General features: G+C 48.4%; 4 protein-coding genes across 4 annotated transcripts; 2 read left to right on the top strand and 2 right to left on the bottom strand.

The window, feature by feature from the left end:
• Positions 1 to 306: 306 nt before the first annotated feature.
• On the bottom strand, positions 307 to 1,195 carry ANB1 (translation initiation factor eIF5A; the record flags this gene model as incomplete). The annotated part of the gene is made up of 4 exons (XM_044846658.1): positions 307 to 377; positions 430 to 562; positions 662 to 928; positions 1,172 to 1,195. The coding sequence occupies 4 exons, from the start codon at positions 1,193 to 1,195 to the stop codon at positions 307 to 309; spliced, it is 495 nt and encodes a 164-aa protein (XP_044712574.1).
• A 1,737-nt stretch (positions 1,196 to 2,932) lies between these two features.
• FPOAC1_002070 (uncharacterized protein) lies at positions 2,933 to 5,012 on the top strand (the record flags this gene model as incomplete). Its single annotated transcript, XM_044846657.1, has 3 exons — positions 2,933 to 3,380; positions 3,431 to 3,825; positions 3,873 to 5,012. The coding sequence occupies 3 exons, from the start codon at positions 2,933 to 2,935 to the stop codon at positions 5,010 to 5,012; spliced, it is 1,983 nt and encodes a 660-aa protein (XP_044712573.1).
• A 312-nt stretch (positions 5,013 to 5,324) lies between these two features.
• On the bottom strand, positions 5,325 to 6,676 carry FPOAC1_002069 (uncharacterized protein; the record flags this gene model as incomplete). The annotated part of the gene is made up of 3 exons (XM_044846656.1): positions 5,325 to 6,178; positions 6,238 to 6,393; positions 6,448 to 6,676. The coding sequence occupies 3 exons, from the start codon at positions 6,674 to 6,676 to the stop codon at positions 5,325 to 5,327; spliced, it is 1,239 nt and encodes a 412-aa protein (XP_044712572.1).
• A 3,812-nt stretch (positions 6,677 to 10,488) lies between these two features.
• On the top strand, positions 10,489 to 19,104 carry FPOAC1_002068 (uncharacterized protein; the record flags this gene model as incomplete). Its single annotated transcript, XM_044846655.1, has 10 exons — positions 10,489 to 10,719; positions 10,944 to 12,059; positions 12,113 to 12,624; positions 12,673 to 12,989; positions 13,045 to 14,830; positions 15,572 to 15,587; positions 15,649 to 16,215; positions 16,297 to 16,794; positions 16,850 to 18,810; positions 18,861 to 19,104. 10 exons carry the CDS (start codon positions 10,489 to 10,491, stop codon positions 19,102 to 19,104), a joined length of 7,248 nt encoding a protein of 2,415 aa, XP_044712571.1.
• Positions 19,105 to 19,629: the final 525 nt, after the last annotated feature.

The following is a 19,629-nucleotide window of genomic DNA, read 5'->3' as shown; positions in this document are numbered from 1 at the left end:
ATTTTTCGTCATTTAATTGCTGCTACGTATCGTGACATGATGGTATTCGCAGCTTGTGAGCCAGGAACAAAGGAAAACATTTTCGAGCCTGAGGCTCGGGTGCTAAGGGTTGCCGTATATCATAAAAGGCAGGCAACCCTGTCCAGGTAGAGTCCTTTTGCACGACGCCTACCCATGGCCCATGAATATTGATGCGCCAAATGTCCATCAAAACAAAAAAGATCCCCTGATCCAGATCATCTTTCGATGTAGATCCTCAGGGGCCAAGTGCCGTTAAGGTAGGGCGTGAATCAAGGGTTAAATGATTTAGCCCTGGTTGGGAGCCTCCTTGGCCTCCATAGCGCACTCCTCGCCCATAGAGGTGAGGACAATGACGTCTGAAAATCATGGTCAGTCTGTCGTTCACATCGAGATTAGCAAGCTACTCACTGGTGTCCTTCTCCTCCTCCTTGAAGAGCTTGGTGATCTTCTGGCCAATCTCGTTGTCGGGCAGAGGAACATCGTCCTTGGTGTCACCGTCGTCGGTCATGAGGGAGAGGAAACCATCGTCGGAGATGTCGAGCTTAAAGATTTGTTAGTCGACCCGGTTACGGAAACAACAAGGGCTAAGCTCTCAAAGGAGGGGTTCTTCCTTTGTGGAGCGGGGCAAGGGTTCACACACCAGCTGGTACTCTCGGCGGCTGACGTTGGGGACGTCCATGTTGTGAGTAGAGGGGGAGAGATCCTCGTACTTCTTGCCAGTGAAGATGTCGGTAGCGACAAGATGAACCTTGGCGTGACCGTGCTTTCCAGTCTTGGAGGTGGACATGTCGATAATCTTGCAAGGGCGGCCCTTGATGACGACGAAACCGTTCTTACGCAGAGCAGAGCACTGCATAGGGAAGGTGAGAGACGCGCCGGCATCGGCGGAGTCGAAGGTCATCTCATGCTATAGGAGGAAGAGAAAAATCAGCAAAATTATTCATTTTGGGTCAAACAATATGATCATGTTGTTGCGATGGCTATTGAAGCTCAAAATGAGGACAAAAACCATGAGGCAGCATTGTATCGTGGGGCACAAATCGCAATGCGGGGTGAAAATCCCCAGGCGAAAAATGGGCGCAGGGCAGACTTCGTGGGCGCGTGCGCTTGGATCTCGAGACAATGCTATGCAGGCAGATATGTAACTCACCTCGTTGTCGTTAGGGGCGGACATTTTGGCGGTATTGACAAGAAATCGAGGGTCTTGAGGAGAAAGGAGTGAGGTTGAGGAGGAGAAGAAAAAAAAGCTGAAAGTGGTGCTTAATAGTGGGATGGAGAAGGGAAGAAGGAGGAAAGGGCCCAAGTCGGAAAAGAGATAGAGGGGGGCAAGAAAAAGGCGAGAGGCCCTCGACGGAATTTTTTTCTCAAGGTTGTGATTGGGCGTTACTAGGTGCAGCAGTGGAGTGGGCACTGTCTTTTCAGGCTGCCCGTCTGTGGATTGGATGGACGGACGCTACCGATGGGCAAGAAATTAGCAGCCCAGCCAGCTTATTAGATTGCCCGGGCTACGGTAGGATAGCTCTTGTCTACCTAGGTTGTGAATTGATTGATTCTGATCCTGAGATCAGGTGGGTTGAGGTCCATTCAGGCCCTTTGTCTAGAGGAGGGGTCTGCTAGAGCCTTGATGAAGCTCCATTTATTGCTTGCTACCTTTTGCCCCTCGCCTTTAACCATGCTGCCCGTCCATTCGACCCCTCCTCTGTTTGCCTGCATACATCAGTGGAGGGGTAGTCTGCTTACAGGGCACTTATCCGCTATACAAAGATCGAGCGGGGTGGAGCGGAAGCTTCAAATTTTGAATTGATAGATTGACCCAGGTTGTAGTTGTTGTTGCCTTGCCGATCAGTCAAACAGATAGATGTACAACACAAACTTACGACAACAGGGTTTGCTCAAGTTCAACAGCAAAACCCGGATTGAAACTATTATTTTGTAAGAACCTTGATTTCAACAGTGACTCGAAATAAATCACGAGGCGCAGAATGGAGGTCCTTGCCCTGGTCATTTGTGTGAACCACCCTGTAGGGAAGTATAATGCACCTAGAACTACAGAATACATGGCTGCCAACTTCAAAAGCGCAGTGTGAACAAATGCAACTGTCCTCATATGTACAAAGTGATCTAACACGAGGTCATGATTAACACGCAACTTGCCGGATTGGTCAGGTTTTCTTGAAATGCACTCCAAGCTCTTACTTACATACAGCACGGTACATTCGAAGCACATACCTACTAATACTAGCCCTGACAGTAACACAGCTAGTTCTGATAGGTGACAAAAGATCTCATGCTACTTACTGGAGACACAAAATGATTCAGTCACTTTATTCCATATTAGACTAGCTCTTCGGCCCTTCATTTTCTGTATCTTAAGCTTTGAGCCTTATGTTTTCTGCTGCCCTCTAACTGCATCATACTATGACTGACTACCTTCGTTTTACATGCGAAGTCGCAACTTGTAGGTAGTGCGAGATCCCCACAAACCATCTAAGCTGCAGGTTTTACCCATTACATTCTCCGTATTCCGTGGCGTCGCTGTCCTTTCATCCACTTCCCGACTGAACTCTTGTTGTTAGTAGCTCGGCTGTCGGTTCTCCGAGACCCCACCACTTTCCAAATATAGAATCGAATTCCGTTTAGCCACACGAGGCTGGGCTAGTATGAGCGCTAGCTCGACGCGACCAATCACTTTATACTTGACACCTTCAAGTTAATGGCTGTTGACAGCCTCGCGTTGCAAGCTGGCCAAGCTGACCCTTATACACCCACTTCGTCCTCTTGCGTTCACTCAATATTGCTTTATCGCCAATACGTTCAATACCGACGAGTAATGCCATGATACTGAACTCGAGTCCTGTACCTGTCAAATAATCACCCTTCATCGAATTACCTCCTTTGTTCTTCCGTCGACATGTGGCTCGATCGACTGGCCGGAGGCCCTGCCACCAGTCCCGGACCGTCAACACCTCAAGCCGGCAGGCCGTATCCCAAGAGAACTTCGAGTACTTTAAGTCCATATGTCACATCGCAGCGCCCAGGATTATCTCCACGAGGCTCTTCGCTATCATTGGCTTCCAACGAATCCTCTTCGTCACTCCTATCTTCAGCGCGAAGACCGAACGGGTCTGGTTTGAGGCAGGCCTCGACTATCGAAACGGGACCTGACTCTCTCTCGGTGTTGGAAACGTTATTGGCAGGGCTCTCCGACGATCGCGACCAACATGAGAAGAAGGTCATCAATAAAGATGACCTAAACTTGGAGGCCGACTTTGGAGGCTTGTCATTGAAGGAGCTGGCTGCATCTCAACCCCCTGATACAACCGTGATCAACAAACGCAAGCCAAAAACAACTGAAGAGAGTACGTGCTATGCCCCAAGGAAATCCAAACATCCGACTAATTTGCAAAAGGCGAGAAAGATAGAGCCAACCTCGAAGACCTTCACCGATCGATAGAAGCATGCGACGACGTTCTTGAATCGGTTGAGCTCAACCTCGCCAACTTTCGCAATGATCTCGCTATGGTCTCGGCAGACATCGAGTCTCTACAAACACGATCGGCGGCACTGAACAAGCGACTAGAAAATCGAAAGCAAGTGGAGAAGGCATTAGGGCCATTGGTAGAAGAACTGAGCTTGCCGCCTGAAGTCATCTCCAAGATCTCCGAGGGCCACATTGACGAATCATGGGCTAAGATGCTTGCCGAACTTGATCGCAGGTCGAACATGTTCAAGAAGAAGTCTGAGACTGAGATGAGTAATGCAGCAAAAGATCTCAACCCAATTTTGGAGAAACTTACTCTTAAGGTATGAGGCAATGCGACTTTCAAATGGATCCCGTCTAACTTAATCAGGCAATTGAACGAATTCGCGACTTCATCGTGGCTCAAATCAAAGCGTTGCGATCGCCACATATCAACGCGCAGATTATCCAACAACAAAATTTCCTTCGCTTCAAGGAACTGTTTATTTTCTTACACAAGCACCACTCAACTCTTGCTAATGAGATCGCTTTGGCTTACATGAATACCATGCGATGGTACTACTTGAACCAATTCTCCCGATATGAGAGGGCTCTAGCCAAAATCAAATTGCATATACTTGACAAGAACGATGGTCTTGGTCATGAGGATACAACTCGCAAAGCCACAGTCCTTTCAAGTAACCGAGCACCAGGACCTCCTCATGATGCCTTTAACCTTGGAAGGCGTATTGATCTTCTGAAAACTAATAATCAAGCCGCCCTCTCATCCTACCTGGCCGAGGAGGACCAAACAACCCACTATCTGGAAGTTCCCTTCCGTAATTTTAATCTTGCTCTCATTGATAACGCTACGGCCGAATACACTTTCATGGCCACCTTTTTCTCGCCTGCGCTGTCTTTTAATCAGATCTCAAAGAACTTCAACTACATCTTCGAGCCCACTTTCGAGCTTGGTCGGACATTATCCAAGACGCTCGTGGGAGATACCTACGATGCGCTGGGTTTACTTCTCTGCATTCGACTGAATCAACATTTTGCCTTTGAGCTTCAGCGCCGTAAAGTCCCAGCCGTGGATGGTTACATAAATGCTACTACTATGCTCCTCTGGCCTCGTCTCCAGGTGATTATGGACCGTCACTGCGAGTCGGTCCGTCAACTCATCAATGCTGTACCATCCAAACCAAGTCGGGCGGAAGCTGCGAAACTATCTGCAGCCCCTCATGTTGTAACTCAGCGCTTTGGGCAACTATTGCACGGTTTTTTGACACTCAGCGCCGATGCTGGCGACGATGAGCCTGTCGTATCTAGTCTGCGCCGATTACGCTCCGACGTGGAGACCTTCCTTACTCGTCATGCTGAACTATTCGGCGATAAACGCAAGAGCGGGCGCTTTCTATATAACAACTACTCACTCATCCTCACTATCATCAGCGACGCGAACGGCAAGCTGGCTGATGAGCAGCAGGAGCATTTTGAAGGCTTGAAGATTCAACACCAAGAATCATCGTAGGGAGCCCGGGTGATATGAAAACAATGGCAGATTCGAGGTTTAACGATAAGAGAGTACTACATACTCGAGTTCTAAGCTTGGGTGTTACGATTGCACATGTTTTGCACGGCGTCTAGGTTAAGGTGATATATATTGGTCTTGTCAGTTAAATAGAGCTTGCCCCTTTTTCCCCCCTTCAACAAAAAAAAAGATGTGATCCTATGTCGTCTACGTACGAGAACGTACGAAAAATTACTCCAGTTGCCAATCGCTGTACTACATATACTTGTTTGATCACTCTGTTCGAGACAGTCCGGTACAGGGATCATGTGTTTATCGGGTAAAAAAGGACGCGATGCGGCTAACCAGGCTCGGGTTGCGTCGAAGGTAGAAAGCCAAAACTCCCACAGCCAGAGCCATCCCGACCGTCCTTGCTGGTCGGCGGTAACGCCAAAGAGCCAGCTTAACGCGATCACGAATCTCCTGCCAGTGAACCTCATCAACCTGTTTGTCAAAAAGTTCAGAGCCCTCATCTAGGGTTTGTTTTGCACAGGCTTCGATATCACGAGCTGTCTTGAGAGCGCTGTATTTGGATATTTGACGCCAATAACTCAAGGTTTCTGGGGGGTAATTCTCAAAAAGAGAGGCTGATTTGATGACCAGATCATCCAAATCCATTTTGGTAGGTACCTTGCCAAGAATAACGTGTAGCATGTCAGGCTCGTCAATCTCGAAAATCTCATTTCGCCGGTCGAGAATGATTTGCGCAAATATGTAGACAGGAAACACAGGCTCCCGAGCGAGGAAGACATCGAACAGCCGGGCGATGTCTTGGTATGCCTCGATGTTATGAGCATACATCGTCAGGGTACCAGCCAAAGCGTAGAATGGCTCAACACCGGCGAGGTGCCGCCGAAGTTTTGGATCAGCAGCATTGAGGATATCGGGGAGGAGACGGAGCTGAGCAGTCGTTGGCCCAAAACTGGGCAGCATAAAGTCCCGTATCCTCAATACCGACAGTCGCGCAAGTACACGAGCCCTCCATGCTGGCGCTAGTACTAGCAGTAGGACCTGGGAAATATCATGGTAGCCCTGGAAGTAACACAGGTAAGGATGGCGACGTAGAACCTCAGTGATGAGAGATGAGAGCTCCGATTTGCGGAGACTTAGCTCCGCGTCAGATTGGTCTGTCTCTGCATTAGCTTCCTGAACATGCCATAATGAATAGAAAAAGGAAGGTCAGTACTGTTTGGGTAGTAGACGAAGGAACGGTTGACGTCAAGCTGAACCTGGTCTTCGTCCCGGTGGCGGGGTAATCCCTTCCATTCCCCGGAATCATCCTTCGTTGATGACAGATCCTCTTGATCATCTAATGGGACATCGATGCCTAGCAATATGGGCCCTGTAAGACGTTGTTAGTCGGGATAGACTTGTGTAAAGGGGGATGGGCACGTACATGCTTGCCTTCGCAGGGTGTCGGACAAGAATCCACCATGGCTTTCAGCTAGAGATCTAAGGCGGCCAAGGTCCTTCCTTTTGCATGCTTCAATTATCTCGGGTGCTTTGGGATTGGACATGATATCGGGTTCCTGAGAAACATGATCGCTAGTATTGACGTTGGTGCTGCTACTAGTCTGGCTAGCAGACAAAGGCGTTCGGCGATCGAATTCTTGAGTGCTATCCATATTCATGACAACGACCAATACAAGCCCGGACAAGAAAGAGTGTCAATCAAGGCAGAATAGGGGTGTGATAGGAAGTTTGGATGGGAAGGGATGGATATCAGATAATGGTTCCCGGCATGACCAAGATCAAGAGACAGCTGAGAGACAGAACCAGCCGTGGCTGTTCCCTTGGTGGATGACAGATAGATTATTGGACAGTCTTGGGACTCTTTCTTTTCTTTTCTTGTGATGACTGCGTAGCAAGGGGTTTTCTGTTTTTCGTGTCACTTGATACCTAATGAGAAGTCTTAGGCAGGAGAATTGATGTAGCTTGTCTACTCTCTGTTTGGCTGATGGGAGGTTAGGTTGATTCAAACTCCTGCTAAGTGTCTGTAGGGAGGCGCACGTACCCACTTTGACCGGACGGGACGGGCCCGGTAATCGATAGATAATCCCCCCACGTCCGGACATTTCTAACGAGGTACTGTACCTTATTAGTACGGATAGGCTATTTATTTATGCCATTCCTCAAGTTCGTTTATCAGTAGCTTGCAATTGCATGAAACTTTTCATTTGAGATGAAGTGTTTAGATGGGCTGTATTCACTGTGCGTACTTGCAAAACAAACACACCTGCAACTCTAGGGTGACTTGGCAGATATTGCCGTCTTATTCCATAACTACCTAATGACTGGTTGTTAGACACCACCTCCGTCTCTGATTGGATCAGGAAAAGGACGGGAAAAAAGAAAAGAGTCTACACTGCTGTGGTGAGCAGGTTGGAACATGCATATCTTTAAGACACGCGGCTATCTCTCAACCTCAGCTCTGTGCACATATGCAGTGCTGTACATTAACCAATCCACTCGTTTATTAACAACCTTGTGATCAACTTTCATGCATGCGAGTTATCGGAGCCCTTTACAAGCAGGTATTATACATGACCTCAGGTTTGTTTAAGACAGTTAGATGCAAGGATCTATCAAACGTGGGATAGAAATCTACCGGATTATTGTCAGGACAAAGCGCCTTGGTCTTTGTAACGGCATCATGAGAACAGCTGAAATCCTGCACATTGTTTCTCATGCGAATTTAAGTGTAATTTCCCTGCCGTGTTTTCTGCAGCAGATACGTCGTGTTGGATAGCCTTTCACAACGATCGTCCTATGTTAGTTAGCCCTACAACAACGAAACCCCTCGATAAGGCTTGGCAAACATGACAGCTCGCGTTACACCACAGTTGGTAAGCAAACAACTTCCTCTAGGGCAGGAGGGTGAAACAGCCCTTGGCTGACACTAGACCGCAGTAATGTCCTCTCAGTCTTTGCATTGATTCTAGGTACCTATGGATGCAAAAGGCTGAATGAATACCTATATGCAGTACAACACAAATGCCCCACGTCTTAACATCCGTACCAGTCTTAATACTTACGTAGTATACGATGTCGCATATGTAATATACCAACTCAACAGTTTACATATGTTCAGCAAGATATATATCAGCATTTTATATGTCCGTGTTTGCTAGTCTGGTCTAGTTTGTTGGGCATGGAACCGATTCAGTCACAACTCATAATACCATCTTTAGCCTCATCAGCGTAGATCAACGCCCAATTCAACTGCATGAGGAGTAGTAAAACGCAAGAGCCGCTCCGCTCTACCGATGCCCTGGTTCTCGAACGCCACTGAAAAATCGCTGAGAAGAAACTACCCAAGTATCAGGGCTTCAGAAAAGTTGGCCTAGAGGCACAAGAGAAGAAATTAGTAAGACAGTTTATGACATCTGGGCCCTACTCTTAGTTCACTTATTCTTGTAGCCTACCTAACAAGCTATTAGACTTTGAGGAACACCCACATCAATTCTTATAGCCTACGTTAAAGCTCAAAGGCCAACGTTTCTGCTACCTACTATCTATCTAGACTAGCCAAGTTGACACGTTATCTATTTTTATTATTGTGCATACAAAAGGATTGTATTCGTATTGTGCGCTATACTGTAACCGAATAACGAGGGTGATCTAATCACATGTAACTTCTCTATCTCCTGTCATACAGTACTAACGTATGGTTCGTTCATGTGTCTTGGGTTATTATCGGATCGTGCTGTGTTTGTTAATGAAGTATGTGTGATGCACTGTAGGGATCCGGGGTTGAGTTTGAGTGGTAGGCTACCTGTGACAATTCCGTTGTCTTACCCAGCTGTGGTCGAGACTGAAGGCCCTGTCAAGCCTCAGTGGAGTTTGTGCTGACTTGGGGCTCGGACAAATAGCTCAGTGGGGCACGAGTCAAGTTGATGTTCATGAGAATTACTCCAAGGCTACCTACTCCTCAAGGTCCAGCCAGTGTGTTTATGATACCGATGGTACTGAGGAGTGTTAGGCCTGACTGGTACAGACAAGGTATCTAGGGTGAAACCGGGTTGTTGAGTGACCATGGGAAGGCAACTTGCAGAATAGGACAAGGATCAATTCCAGTATTCAGCATCTATGGACAGCTAAAGTGCAACGGATCGAACTGGAGAACCATTCATTATCCCGGCTTGATGACAGACCGAGAAGTGATCACACAGTTGCTGTACGCCTAAAAATGTGGGCCAGGGTCTGACGGGGCGCTAAAATCTATCCGCCCGGGCTTGAGGATCGATCACAATTCACAATTTCACATGGACTCGACGGGCGGGTTGGGCTGGACCTGACCCAAACTACCTAATTAGGTACTGCTAGGCGAGTAGCCTAGCTTCCGTACAGTAGCAGGTAGGTGTGTTCAGCGCCTCCTACCTGGCATGGAAAACGCACAAAAAATGTGGACCTCCACTCAACTCAGGTTCAGCTTCGGAGCCTCACCCACGCCTCTCTCGAGTTGTTTTTAACCAACACAGGTCAGATCAGGTCAGATCAAATCTTGGCCGGTTTCAGAACCATCGGGCTCACTTCTTTGTGGCTTGCTCTGATTTTTATCCCCCGAGACAGATTTTCTCTCCATCTACTTCCCAGGACCAATCTCATTACGAATGGGGCTTTTGTCTAATATCAGGTTGCCCTGATCAATAATCAACTCTTCTCCCATGTATTGCAGTCTTTCCTAGACCAATTCAAAACCGACCGCTTGCCTCAGAATATATACCTCTTAGAATTGCCGCAGTCTCTACGGATACAACGCACAAATACAGGCATCGGCCACCCGGATCCGTTTGGTGTTTAACCACTTTGTCTTGCCGTTCAATCGACCAACTTAATCTGGGCTGTCTACGGTTTGTGCTTCAGCTTCAAACTCTCCATTTTGAGCAGAGAATCCCAACATCAGAGCGTATTTATTTAGGCCAGCTTTCATCACGGCTCACCCTTTTACACAATATTGCAGCTAGTGCAAACGAATCTATTCTATCGCTAACTGCCCTTCGCTGCTTGTGCCCTGTTTGCACTTGTGTGTCAATCGAACCGACCTCTAAAGCTTGGCCAAGAAGTTTCCGCCATTGCTATCCAATCTCCACTACAAGGTTACCCAACTGGCTCATATTTACCTGATCGACAAACCGTTACTAGGCGATATTCTAGCGGCGTCAGACTTGGCTGGTGTTGGACTGGCGCAAACAACCATCCACCGGACCACCCCAAACACGTACCAGACCATAGCAGTGCTGTGTAGGAGGGGACTTGCAAGGACGACACACCCAACACTTGAAATGCCCCGTGCGGAAGTTATCACTTGTTCGTTCTGAAAACCACTTCCCATGTTCAAACCCTTCACCACTGGCATTTTGGCATCTTTCCCCTGATTCCAGGTGTCACCCCGAATTCCGCTTTGGTCATTCTTTGATGCCATGAGGAGTTCAGCATGGCTTTCCAGAGCAGTGTTCTTAGAGATGGTGAGTGGGTAACGGAAACAGTCAGCTTCCAGGATGCTTTAAAGGCCTCCTCTTCTGTGCCCAAAGCCGCATCTGATCATCATACCGAAAAACCTGCTTGTGGTATCCTTTCGAGGACTATTATAGAGAGTCCCGTTGTTCACTGGGTTCTCCCAGTGTGGTTGCGGTCACGCTCCAACAATGATCTTGCGTTTATTGGGGTAAGTTCATTCCCTTTCTATACGAACTATATCCGGTGCACATGTGTCAAGTTATTCCTATATTCAAAGATCTATTCATTGGCAGAAAAAAGAGTGTCTTGTATTTGTTGGCATGTTGTTTTCATACTACCTGGATTGGGGATTGTGGCCGAGTCCTGAAAATCACCTTGACAGTGTTTGCCACAGCCTAAACCTGCACAAGGAGCTGTTACTGATTGATCCAGGATCGCTTCGTTCAAATTAGTGAACTCCGTGAGGATGGGCAAGTCCACGAGGTTATCAGAAAAGCCGATTTTGGTACACGAATTCGCAATGCAGTCGTCCTTGGAGCACCCCCAGATGGCCCAGGTGACAACTCGACCAAGACCGAAGACCCTGATGTTGCTATGCAAGACGATACAATGGCATATCAAGCCGACGTGCACCATATTTTACCGCCGCAACTCCTGGTGTTGATGCTCGAGACTGGCGATGCCGTTTTCCTGTTCATTCAACAACATGCAGATGGAACGCTCGAATTTGTGACAACAAAGTACGAGAGTCCTAGAAATCTACAATTTCTGGGATACCATCTTGCTATTGACCCCTCGTCTCGATACATGGCCGCTGGGTCCGCCCAAGGGGCGTTTATTATCTACGAGTTGGAGTCACTTGGCACTATGGATTCACAATTGCGACACCATGGCTCTTTCCAACCTGTCAAGGGAATTAGAGTCCGGGTAACGCAAGGCGTTATACACAAGATGGAATTCTTATACCCCCGACCCGAGGATGACTACCATATCATCCTTCTTCTCATCATAATTCGACGTGAAGCCAACAAGCTAGCTCATGTATCCCGCATGGTCGTCTATGACTGGGAGCTCGGCGATGAACTAAGCACTGTCCTCCAGTCAGAGAAGGGAACTCTTCTCCCAAGAGAACACCGGATGCCCCTTATGATCATCCCTCTCCAACTCAATACTGCTTTCTTTGCGGTCTCGGAACATTGCATTGGTATTGTAAAGAATGCATTCACTGGACAAACAATTTTTGACACCATCGAGACTCATTCTCCTGGACAAACCGACTTGCATCATGGAGCCTCTGAACCCCTCTGGACGGCCTGGGCGAGACCATTCAGGCTTAAATCATGGTGGGTTAAAATGGACACTATTTATTTAGCCCGTGAAGATGGTGTTGTTGCTCAGATCGAAATTGATGCCACGGCTCTAGTTCCCTATGTCCTCAACGTCGGAACTATCAACACCAATATTACGACTGCGTTCACCACCGCCTATGATCTGTTCTCGGATATGCTCGTGATAGGTGGCGAGTCAGGCCCAGGGGGTATTTGGAAGGTATTTATCTCTCCGCTCGTGGAATGGACTTGAATAACGTCTATGTTTTATAGATCTCAGCCCGTGCCGACCCTCGGCAAGTCAGTGTTATACCGAATTGGTCACCCGTTGTAGACCTTGCCACGACAGACACAAATCTCTCATGGGCGAGAGGTAGTACACATAAAGAGCTTTCAACCAAGCGCAAAAATACCACAAACCTGAAACAGAAACCAGATCGCATCTTCTGCACTTCTGGCCGTGGACCTCGGTCAAGTTTGACAGAATTGAGATGGGGTATTCAGGCAAGGATTGGTCTGGAGTTCGATTATGACCAACCTGTTCGCCAGTCGTGGATGTTTCCTATGGAAATTCAAGGCGAGAGAGGCTTTTATGCTGTCCTGTCGTTGCCACATTCTTCAGACGTGCTTCATTTCCCTGGTGATCTGAGCAATGCCAGCGCTTTGTCCTCAGATGCTTGCCCATTTGATATCTCATCGCGAACAATCTCAGCGATCCAGAACGGCCAAGGAACAATTGTACAAATCACTGAAACGTCCACAAGCTTTATTGCACCCTTTCAGAGGTAGGAAAATTATATTCTGGCTTTTACGGATCGCTAACGGGACTCTAGTTCACGACACAGCCACGATGAGGTTTGTGGGAAGACCTCGCTGGTAGCGGACCATGCATCTTGCTTTGACGATATGATAGTACTCTCTTCGCATGACGCCCACGGATCGCGGTTAGACGTCTTGCGAGTTGACGAGATGAATCTGTTGCACTCAACCTCATTTGATGCCAAGGGCGAGATAACGTGCCTGGGCCTCTTCAAGAAATCAACCGAGACCTACATTGTGGCAGGTTCTGTCAAAGATAGTACCCCTTACTTGACGATATATTCGCTTGATGGTCAAGAAATGAGCAGCAAGACCCCCCGCCCAAACCTTGGTGAGTGAGGTATTTAGACAGCCTAGACAAGACGAGTGAACTGACGATTCAGAAGATACTGCCGACCAAGAATTTCTCTTCCAGATAGAGGCATATACAAGTGTTGACGCAATCTCTGATACCGCCGAGAAGATAATTCTAGTGCTTGGCACGAGGACCGGGCACATTGTGACCGTCAAGTTTGAAGGCGACCTAGAGCACAGTTCGTTCGTAATTGAGCAGCTCGGCCTCTCACCTGCCAACGTATTTGCGATATCTGGCCGGTTCAACGGAAGTCATGCTGCTTTGGTTTGCTGTGATAATAATTTGTCGATTGTTACTGACTTTTCGACAAAGACGTCCAAATTTCATACCAAAAGCCGTATCTGGGCTACCGACTCCAATGAGCAATCATTGCCGTCACCGCCCATCCACTCGGCCTTTTGTCTCGAGAACAGCCTTTCTGGCTACAATCGCCACATGTCTTTGATGTTACTAACCGGAACACGGATTATTCTTGTGGATATATGGCCTCATGTTGGCCCAGTTCCTCGCAGTATTCATCTCGACGGGACACCAATGCGTCTTATCTACTCCAAACAATGGAAGGCCTTGGTAGTCGCGCATTTGAAAGACAATCGGCCAACACTTTCTTTCATTGACCCCGACACAGGGGAAAACATTTCAGTAGCGACCAACAAGGATAGACAACCGTCCGATTACATCTCCGGCCTTGGGCATCCAGGAGACAGGATATTTGGCTTATACGAGTGGTTCTATGTCAAGGATGGAATGACATTTCCATTTATCATTGTGACCACCCAGCACGGTCGGTTGATGATAGTTTCTGTAAAAGCAGAGAAAGTCGAGGGTGCCAATGGGCCGACCAGGCAATTACAATACTGGACCCGATATAAGAAGAAAGGATTTACAGAGCCGATTTACACGGTTGTTGGAGATGCAGTGGGCCTTTTGTTTTGTGTTGGCAAGGTTCTCCATTGGGAAGTTCTAGACCTCTCCGAGAAGAGACTCAAACCGATGAAGCAGATCAAGTTGGATTCTCCAGCTACGTCGCTTCGTGTTGAAGGTCATAAAGTCTGCGCATTAACTGCACAGCACTCTTTACAAGTCATTGACCTTGAAGTGGGATCAGAAGACACTCAGGCGTCCATCATACACAGCGACCGTATAACACGGTACACAGGGCATGTGATGGAGATGGGGGATTCTGAAGAACAACCGGGCAAGTGGCCCGTAAGTGTGATATCCACTTCACAAGCTGGCCTTGCTGGTGTTTGGATCCCTTGGGGCCAACGCAATAAAGAGTTTGAAGTTGTTTTCGAGGGGGTATTGCCCACATCAATCAGGAGATTCCGCAAGGGGCAAACCCGCCCCTTTTGGTTGGCAGTTGACCGCCAGCGGCAATACGATACCCTGTTCAGCACGACTGACCAGGCCGAAGTGTTAGGAGTTTCGCTTGATGGATCACTTCAACATTTCTCACTGATAGGCATGGACCTTTGGCGTTTCCTTCGACTCATACAAAACTTGGCATATCACCACCCGGATGTGTGCCCCTTTGCGCGCAGCAACCAGTCTTCGATAGACGACGATATGGAACTCGATCTGGATTTAGAACTGGAGCCTCAGTCTTACCCAGACATGATGCATATTGACGGCGACCTGCTCAAACGTTGTTTCGATTTGAACGCATTGAAAAGCCTCGTATCCATTGGAGATGGCATCGATTTGTTTTGTGAATACTTGGACGGAATTGAAGATGGCATTCATACGGAAGGATTTCGGGACAATGGTGCTGACGGCCAGGAGAAGTATATTGAGCTGGGCTACAAGATACTGGAGTATGTTTTGGCTCCACCAATTTGATGAAATACAGCAGGGATTTGAAATGAGATTTGGGATTGGAAGTCGTTGAGGATTTGATAAGTATAGAGAGGAAATTAATAGTACAATCCTCTACGACTTTGAAATGTAGAATTATTGAAGTTTATAACACGGGTATATACATATACTTGGTGATTGCTCGCAATCTTCAAAAGTCTAACTCTGATTTCATCCCTTGCTCTGTGTAAGAGTCATGTTGTACAAAAGTGCCCATCCCTCAACACAACGAAAGAAATACAAAGTGTCAGTTGACCTGGCAAGTGTATTGGATATATCTGACTGCCTGGCATCAAGGTTGCCCACCTAGTAGGTTTTGACTCACATCATTGGCTTACATAATATAGCAAATTCACAAAATAATCATGATTCCTGGGTTTTTCTTCCCATTGCCCCGCACTACATCAGAAGCCGAGGAGGCTTAATATATCGTTGACAGTGTTTGCGTTTTGACATGTACTTGAATGGAGAATAAGTTAATGATGAGTTGGAATAAACATTAAGAAAATAATTATTTCTTCATTTTACATAACAACCCCCCCCCCCCCCCCCAACAAAGTTAGATTCGCCACGCAAGAAGCCCTGTCTGTCTGCATTGTATGATACTCGGGTGCTAAATTGCCCCGCCTTAAACTTGTTGCAGCCACTGCAGTAGGCCTAAACCCACTCACTCCCACCCTCCAAACAACCTGACCATCCAGGCGCTCTTCTGCTTGTGTGAGTGACCAAGAACGAGCATTTGGTTGCCTTGTTCGTTTGACAACTTTTTGTATTTTAGTTTTTGGGTTTTGGTACTTCGCCTCCACCCCAAAATTTCCAGAAATACATCTGGCTCGCTCGCCTGCTTCGACGACCGTATCTCGAGTTCCAGCTAAACGACAAGCAAAACGCCGAGATGCCGCCTAAGAAGAAGGGAAACAAGAAGAACCAGCAGGACGACTGGGAGGCCGAGCTGGGCGAGAGTATTGCCCCGCCCGCTGCCGCTGCCAATGGTGCCGATGGTGACGCCAACGGCGACGACGATGAGGGCGGCGCTGGTGGATTGATGGCCACTCTGCGCAAGAACAAAGAGAAGCGCAAGAAGAAGGGCATTACCGAACCCGAGCCTGCCCCCGAGGAGCCTGCTGTCGAAGAACCTCCCGTTCAAGCCCCTGTCGAGGCCAACATCGATGATGAATTCGCTTTGCCAGAGAAGAAGGGCAAGGGTGGCAAGCAGAACAAGCAGCCTGCTAAGAAGGCTGAGCCCGCCGCTGACGCCGATGACGCCGAAGGTGGTCGTATCTTGACCAAGGCTGAGAAGGAAAAGCTCAAGAAGGAGCGTGAGAAGCAGCGAAAGAAGGAGCAGGTATGTTTGACTACGGATGCTTTCTGGCATAAATTACTTCCACATATATATGTGTCTAAGTTACTAACAATTCTCTACTAGGCCGCTGCCAAGAAGAAGGGCGGTCCTGCCCCCAAGAACGAACCCGCCAAGCCTGCCGTCGCCGAGAAGGAGGAGGCTGCTCCTGTTGAGGTTGCCCCTGAGCCCGAAGCTGCCGGAGGAAAAAAGAAGAAGCTCCCCGCTCATCTTGCCAAGCTTCAAAAGCAACAGGAGGAACTCAAGCGTCAACGAGAGGAAGCTGAGAAGGCTGAAGCCGAGGCCAAGGCTCAGGCTGAGGAGGAGGACCGCCTTGCTGTCGAGGAAGAAAAGAAACGCGAGGAGGCCAGAGCTTTGAAGAAGCAGAAGGAGAAGGAGCGTATTGAGCAGCTCAAGAAGGAGGGCAAATACCTTACCAAGGCTCAAAAGGAAGAGAAGGCCCGAAATGAACTCAAGCTTCAGCAGATGTTGGCCGCTGGTATCCAAGTTGGCCCTGCCGACGGCGGTGAGAAGAAGAGCAAGCCCGCAGACACAAGAAGAAAGAAGGGCCGTGGCCAACAAAATGTATGTTCAGATGTTGCAAAGATGCCAGTATACAGTACAGGCTAACACTTGGCAGATTGACGAGGAGAAGGCTCTTGCAGAAGCTGCCGAACGAGCACGAAAGGAAGCTGAAAAGGCTCTGAAAGAAGCTGAAGAGAAGGCTGCCCGTGAGAAGGCCGAGGCCGAAGCCAAGGCTGCCGCTGAGAAGAAGGCTAACGAAAGTGATATTGAGGATGACTGGGAAGCCGCAGCTGCCTCCGACGGCGATGTTAAGGACAGCTGGGATGCTGACTCTGACGAAGAGGAGGCTGGAAAGGAGCAGAAGAATGGAAAGACACAAGAAGACTCTGCGGAGGACGACTCCGAGGACGAATCCTCCGAGGACGAAGCTGTCACAGCCGCAAAGGCCGCCGAGGCACAGCGAAAGCGAGAGGCTGCCGAGCGTCGTGAGAAGGCTCACCAGGCTGCTCTGGCTGCCCGATCTAAGGACAACCTGCGATCACCAATTTGCTGTATTCTGGGTCACGTCGATACCGGAAAGACCAAGCTTCTTGACAAGATCCGACAGACCAACGTCCAGGAGGGCGAAGCTGGTGGTATTACTCAGCAGATTGGTGCCACATACTTCCCCTCTGAAGCCATTAGACAGAAGACAGCTGTCGTCAATCAGGACGGCAAGTTCGAACTCAAGGTTCCCGGTCTGCTTGTCATCGATACACCTGGTCACGAGTCTTTCTCCAACCTCCGATCTCGTGGTTCTTCTCTTTGTAACATTGCCATTCTGGTTGTCGATATCATGCACGGTCTCGAGCCCCAGACCCTTGAGTCTATGCGCATGTTGAGAGACCGCAAGACTCCTTTCATTGTTGCCCTCAACAAGATCGATCGTCTCTACGGCTGGAAGCAGGTTGCCAACAACGGTTTCCAAGATAGTTTGGCCCTCCAGAGCAAGGCTGTCCGTAACGAGTTTGAGACTCGCCTCGAGAAGACAAAGGTTGCGTTCGCTGAGCAGGGTTTCAACTCTGAGCTCTTCTACCAAAACAAGTCCATGTCCAAGTACGTCTCGCTTGTGCCCACTTCGGCTCACACTGGCGAGGGTGTTCCCGACATGTTGAAGCTTATTGTTCAGCTTACCCAAGATCGCATGGTCGGTTCTCTCATGTACCTTTCTGAGGTTCAAGCTACCGTCCTTGAAGTCAAGGCCATTGAAGGCTTCGGTATGACAATCGATGTCGTTCTCTCCAACGGTATTCTGCGAGAAGGTGATCGTATCGTGCTGTGTGGCACAGAAGGAGCCATCAAGACAAATATCAGGGCACTTCTCACACCAGCACCCATGAAGGAGCTGCGTCTCAAGTCAGCATATGTCCACAACAAGGAGGTCAAGGCCGCGCTGGGTGTCAAGATCAGTGCCCCTGGCCTCGAGGGTGCCATTGCTGGTTCTCGTTTGATGGTTGTTGGTCCCGACGATGACGAAGATGACATCGAGGATGAGGTCGAGTCTGATCTTGCTGTTCTCTTCAACCGTGTTGAGAAGTCTGGCCGCGGTGTCAGTGTCCAGGCCTCGACTTTGGGTTCACTTGAAGCTCTGCTTGATTTCCTTAAGGACTGCAAGATTCCTGTTGCCAACGTCGGTATCGGACCCGTCTACAAGCGCGATATCATGCAGTGTGGTGTCATGCTGGAGAAGGCGCCAGACTATGCCATCATGCTGTGTTTCGATGTCAAGGTAGACAAGGAAGCTCAGCAGTACGCCGATGATCAGGGCATCAAGATCTTTACTGCCGATATTATCTACCATCTGTTCGATTCCTTCACCAAGCACATGGACGAGCAGCTCGAGAAGAAGAAGGAGGAATCCAAGATGCTTGCTGTCTTCCCCTGTGTCCTCAAGCCTGTCAAGGTTTTCAACAAGAACGACCCCATCGTCATTGGTGTGGATGTTACCGAGGGTCAGCTCCGAATCAATTGCCCTGTCGCTGCCGTCAGGAACAATCCCACAACCGGTGTCAAGGAAGTTGTCAAGCTGGGCAGAGTGTAAGTTACATCATCTTTATTTTGTGTGGCCTCTCACTAACATTTTGCAGTACTTCTATCGAGCGAGAGCACAAGCAGATTCCTGTGTGTAAGCGAAAGGAACCTTCGGTCGCTATCAAGATCGAGATGGGTGGCAACCAGCCCATGTATGGTCGTCACCTCGAAGAAGAGGAGACTCTGTACAGTTTGATCTCAAGAGCCAGTATCGATACTCTCAAGGAGTACTACCGAAAGGAAGTCACCAACGAGGAGTGGCAGCTAATCATTAAGCTAAAGCCCTTGTTCGACATCTAATAAGCAGCCAGATTTACCAAAAAAAATAAAGGGCCTGGTAGTTTGTTAAGTTTCTCGCCATCGCTGGCGCCGGGAGCTGGGTCTTTCTCTGTACTCATAGCTATATCACAGTCAAACAACGTGGAGGCAGGGAGAGCCAGCTCCCTGTGCGGGGAGAACAGTACGAGTCCTACATTGCATTTTAAGGCGAAGAGATCGGAAAAGAAATTGCATCCATCTTGTTTGAAGATAATGGTGTATGGTAGTGATTCGCATTTCCAGGACGACAAAAAACGGCCGAGGGCTCACGAGGTCAAAGGGAAAAATAATTCCTTCAGCCGGCGTGACCACATAGAAGGGAGCTTTATATCCAATTCCAAGTTAAAATTATTAAACGTGCTCGGCTGTCAACTGATATATTTAGTGAAGCAACTTCGACGACTTGTTCATGTGCCGGGCGTGTTTCTTTTTTAAAGGACTCGCTGATAACTGAATATTGTTAGATATCTATCGTGCATTCCTCACTCATGCACCCCATTTCAAAGA

Source organism: Fusarium poae, chromosome 1 (genome assembly GCF_019609905.1).
Source record: "Fusarium poae strain DAOMC 252244 chromosome 1, whole genome shotgun sequence".
NCBI classification, from domain to species: domain Eukaryota; kingdom Fungi; phylum Ascomycota; class Sordariomycetes; order Hypocreales; family Nectriaceae; genus Fusarium; species Fusarium poae.
The sequence above is the reverse complement of the archived record's forward strand: the minus strand, read 5'-3'. Positions and strand labels throughout refer to the sequence as shown.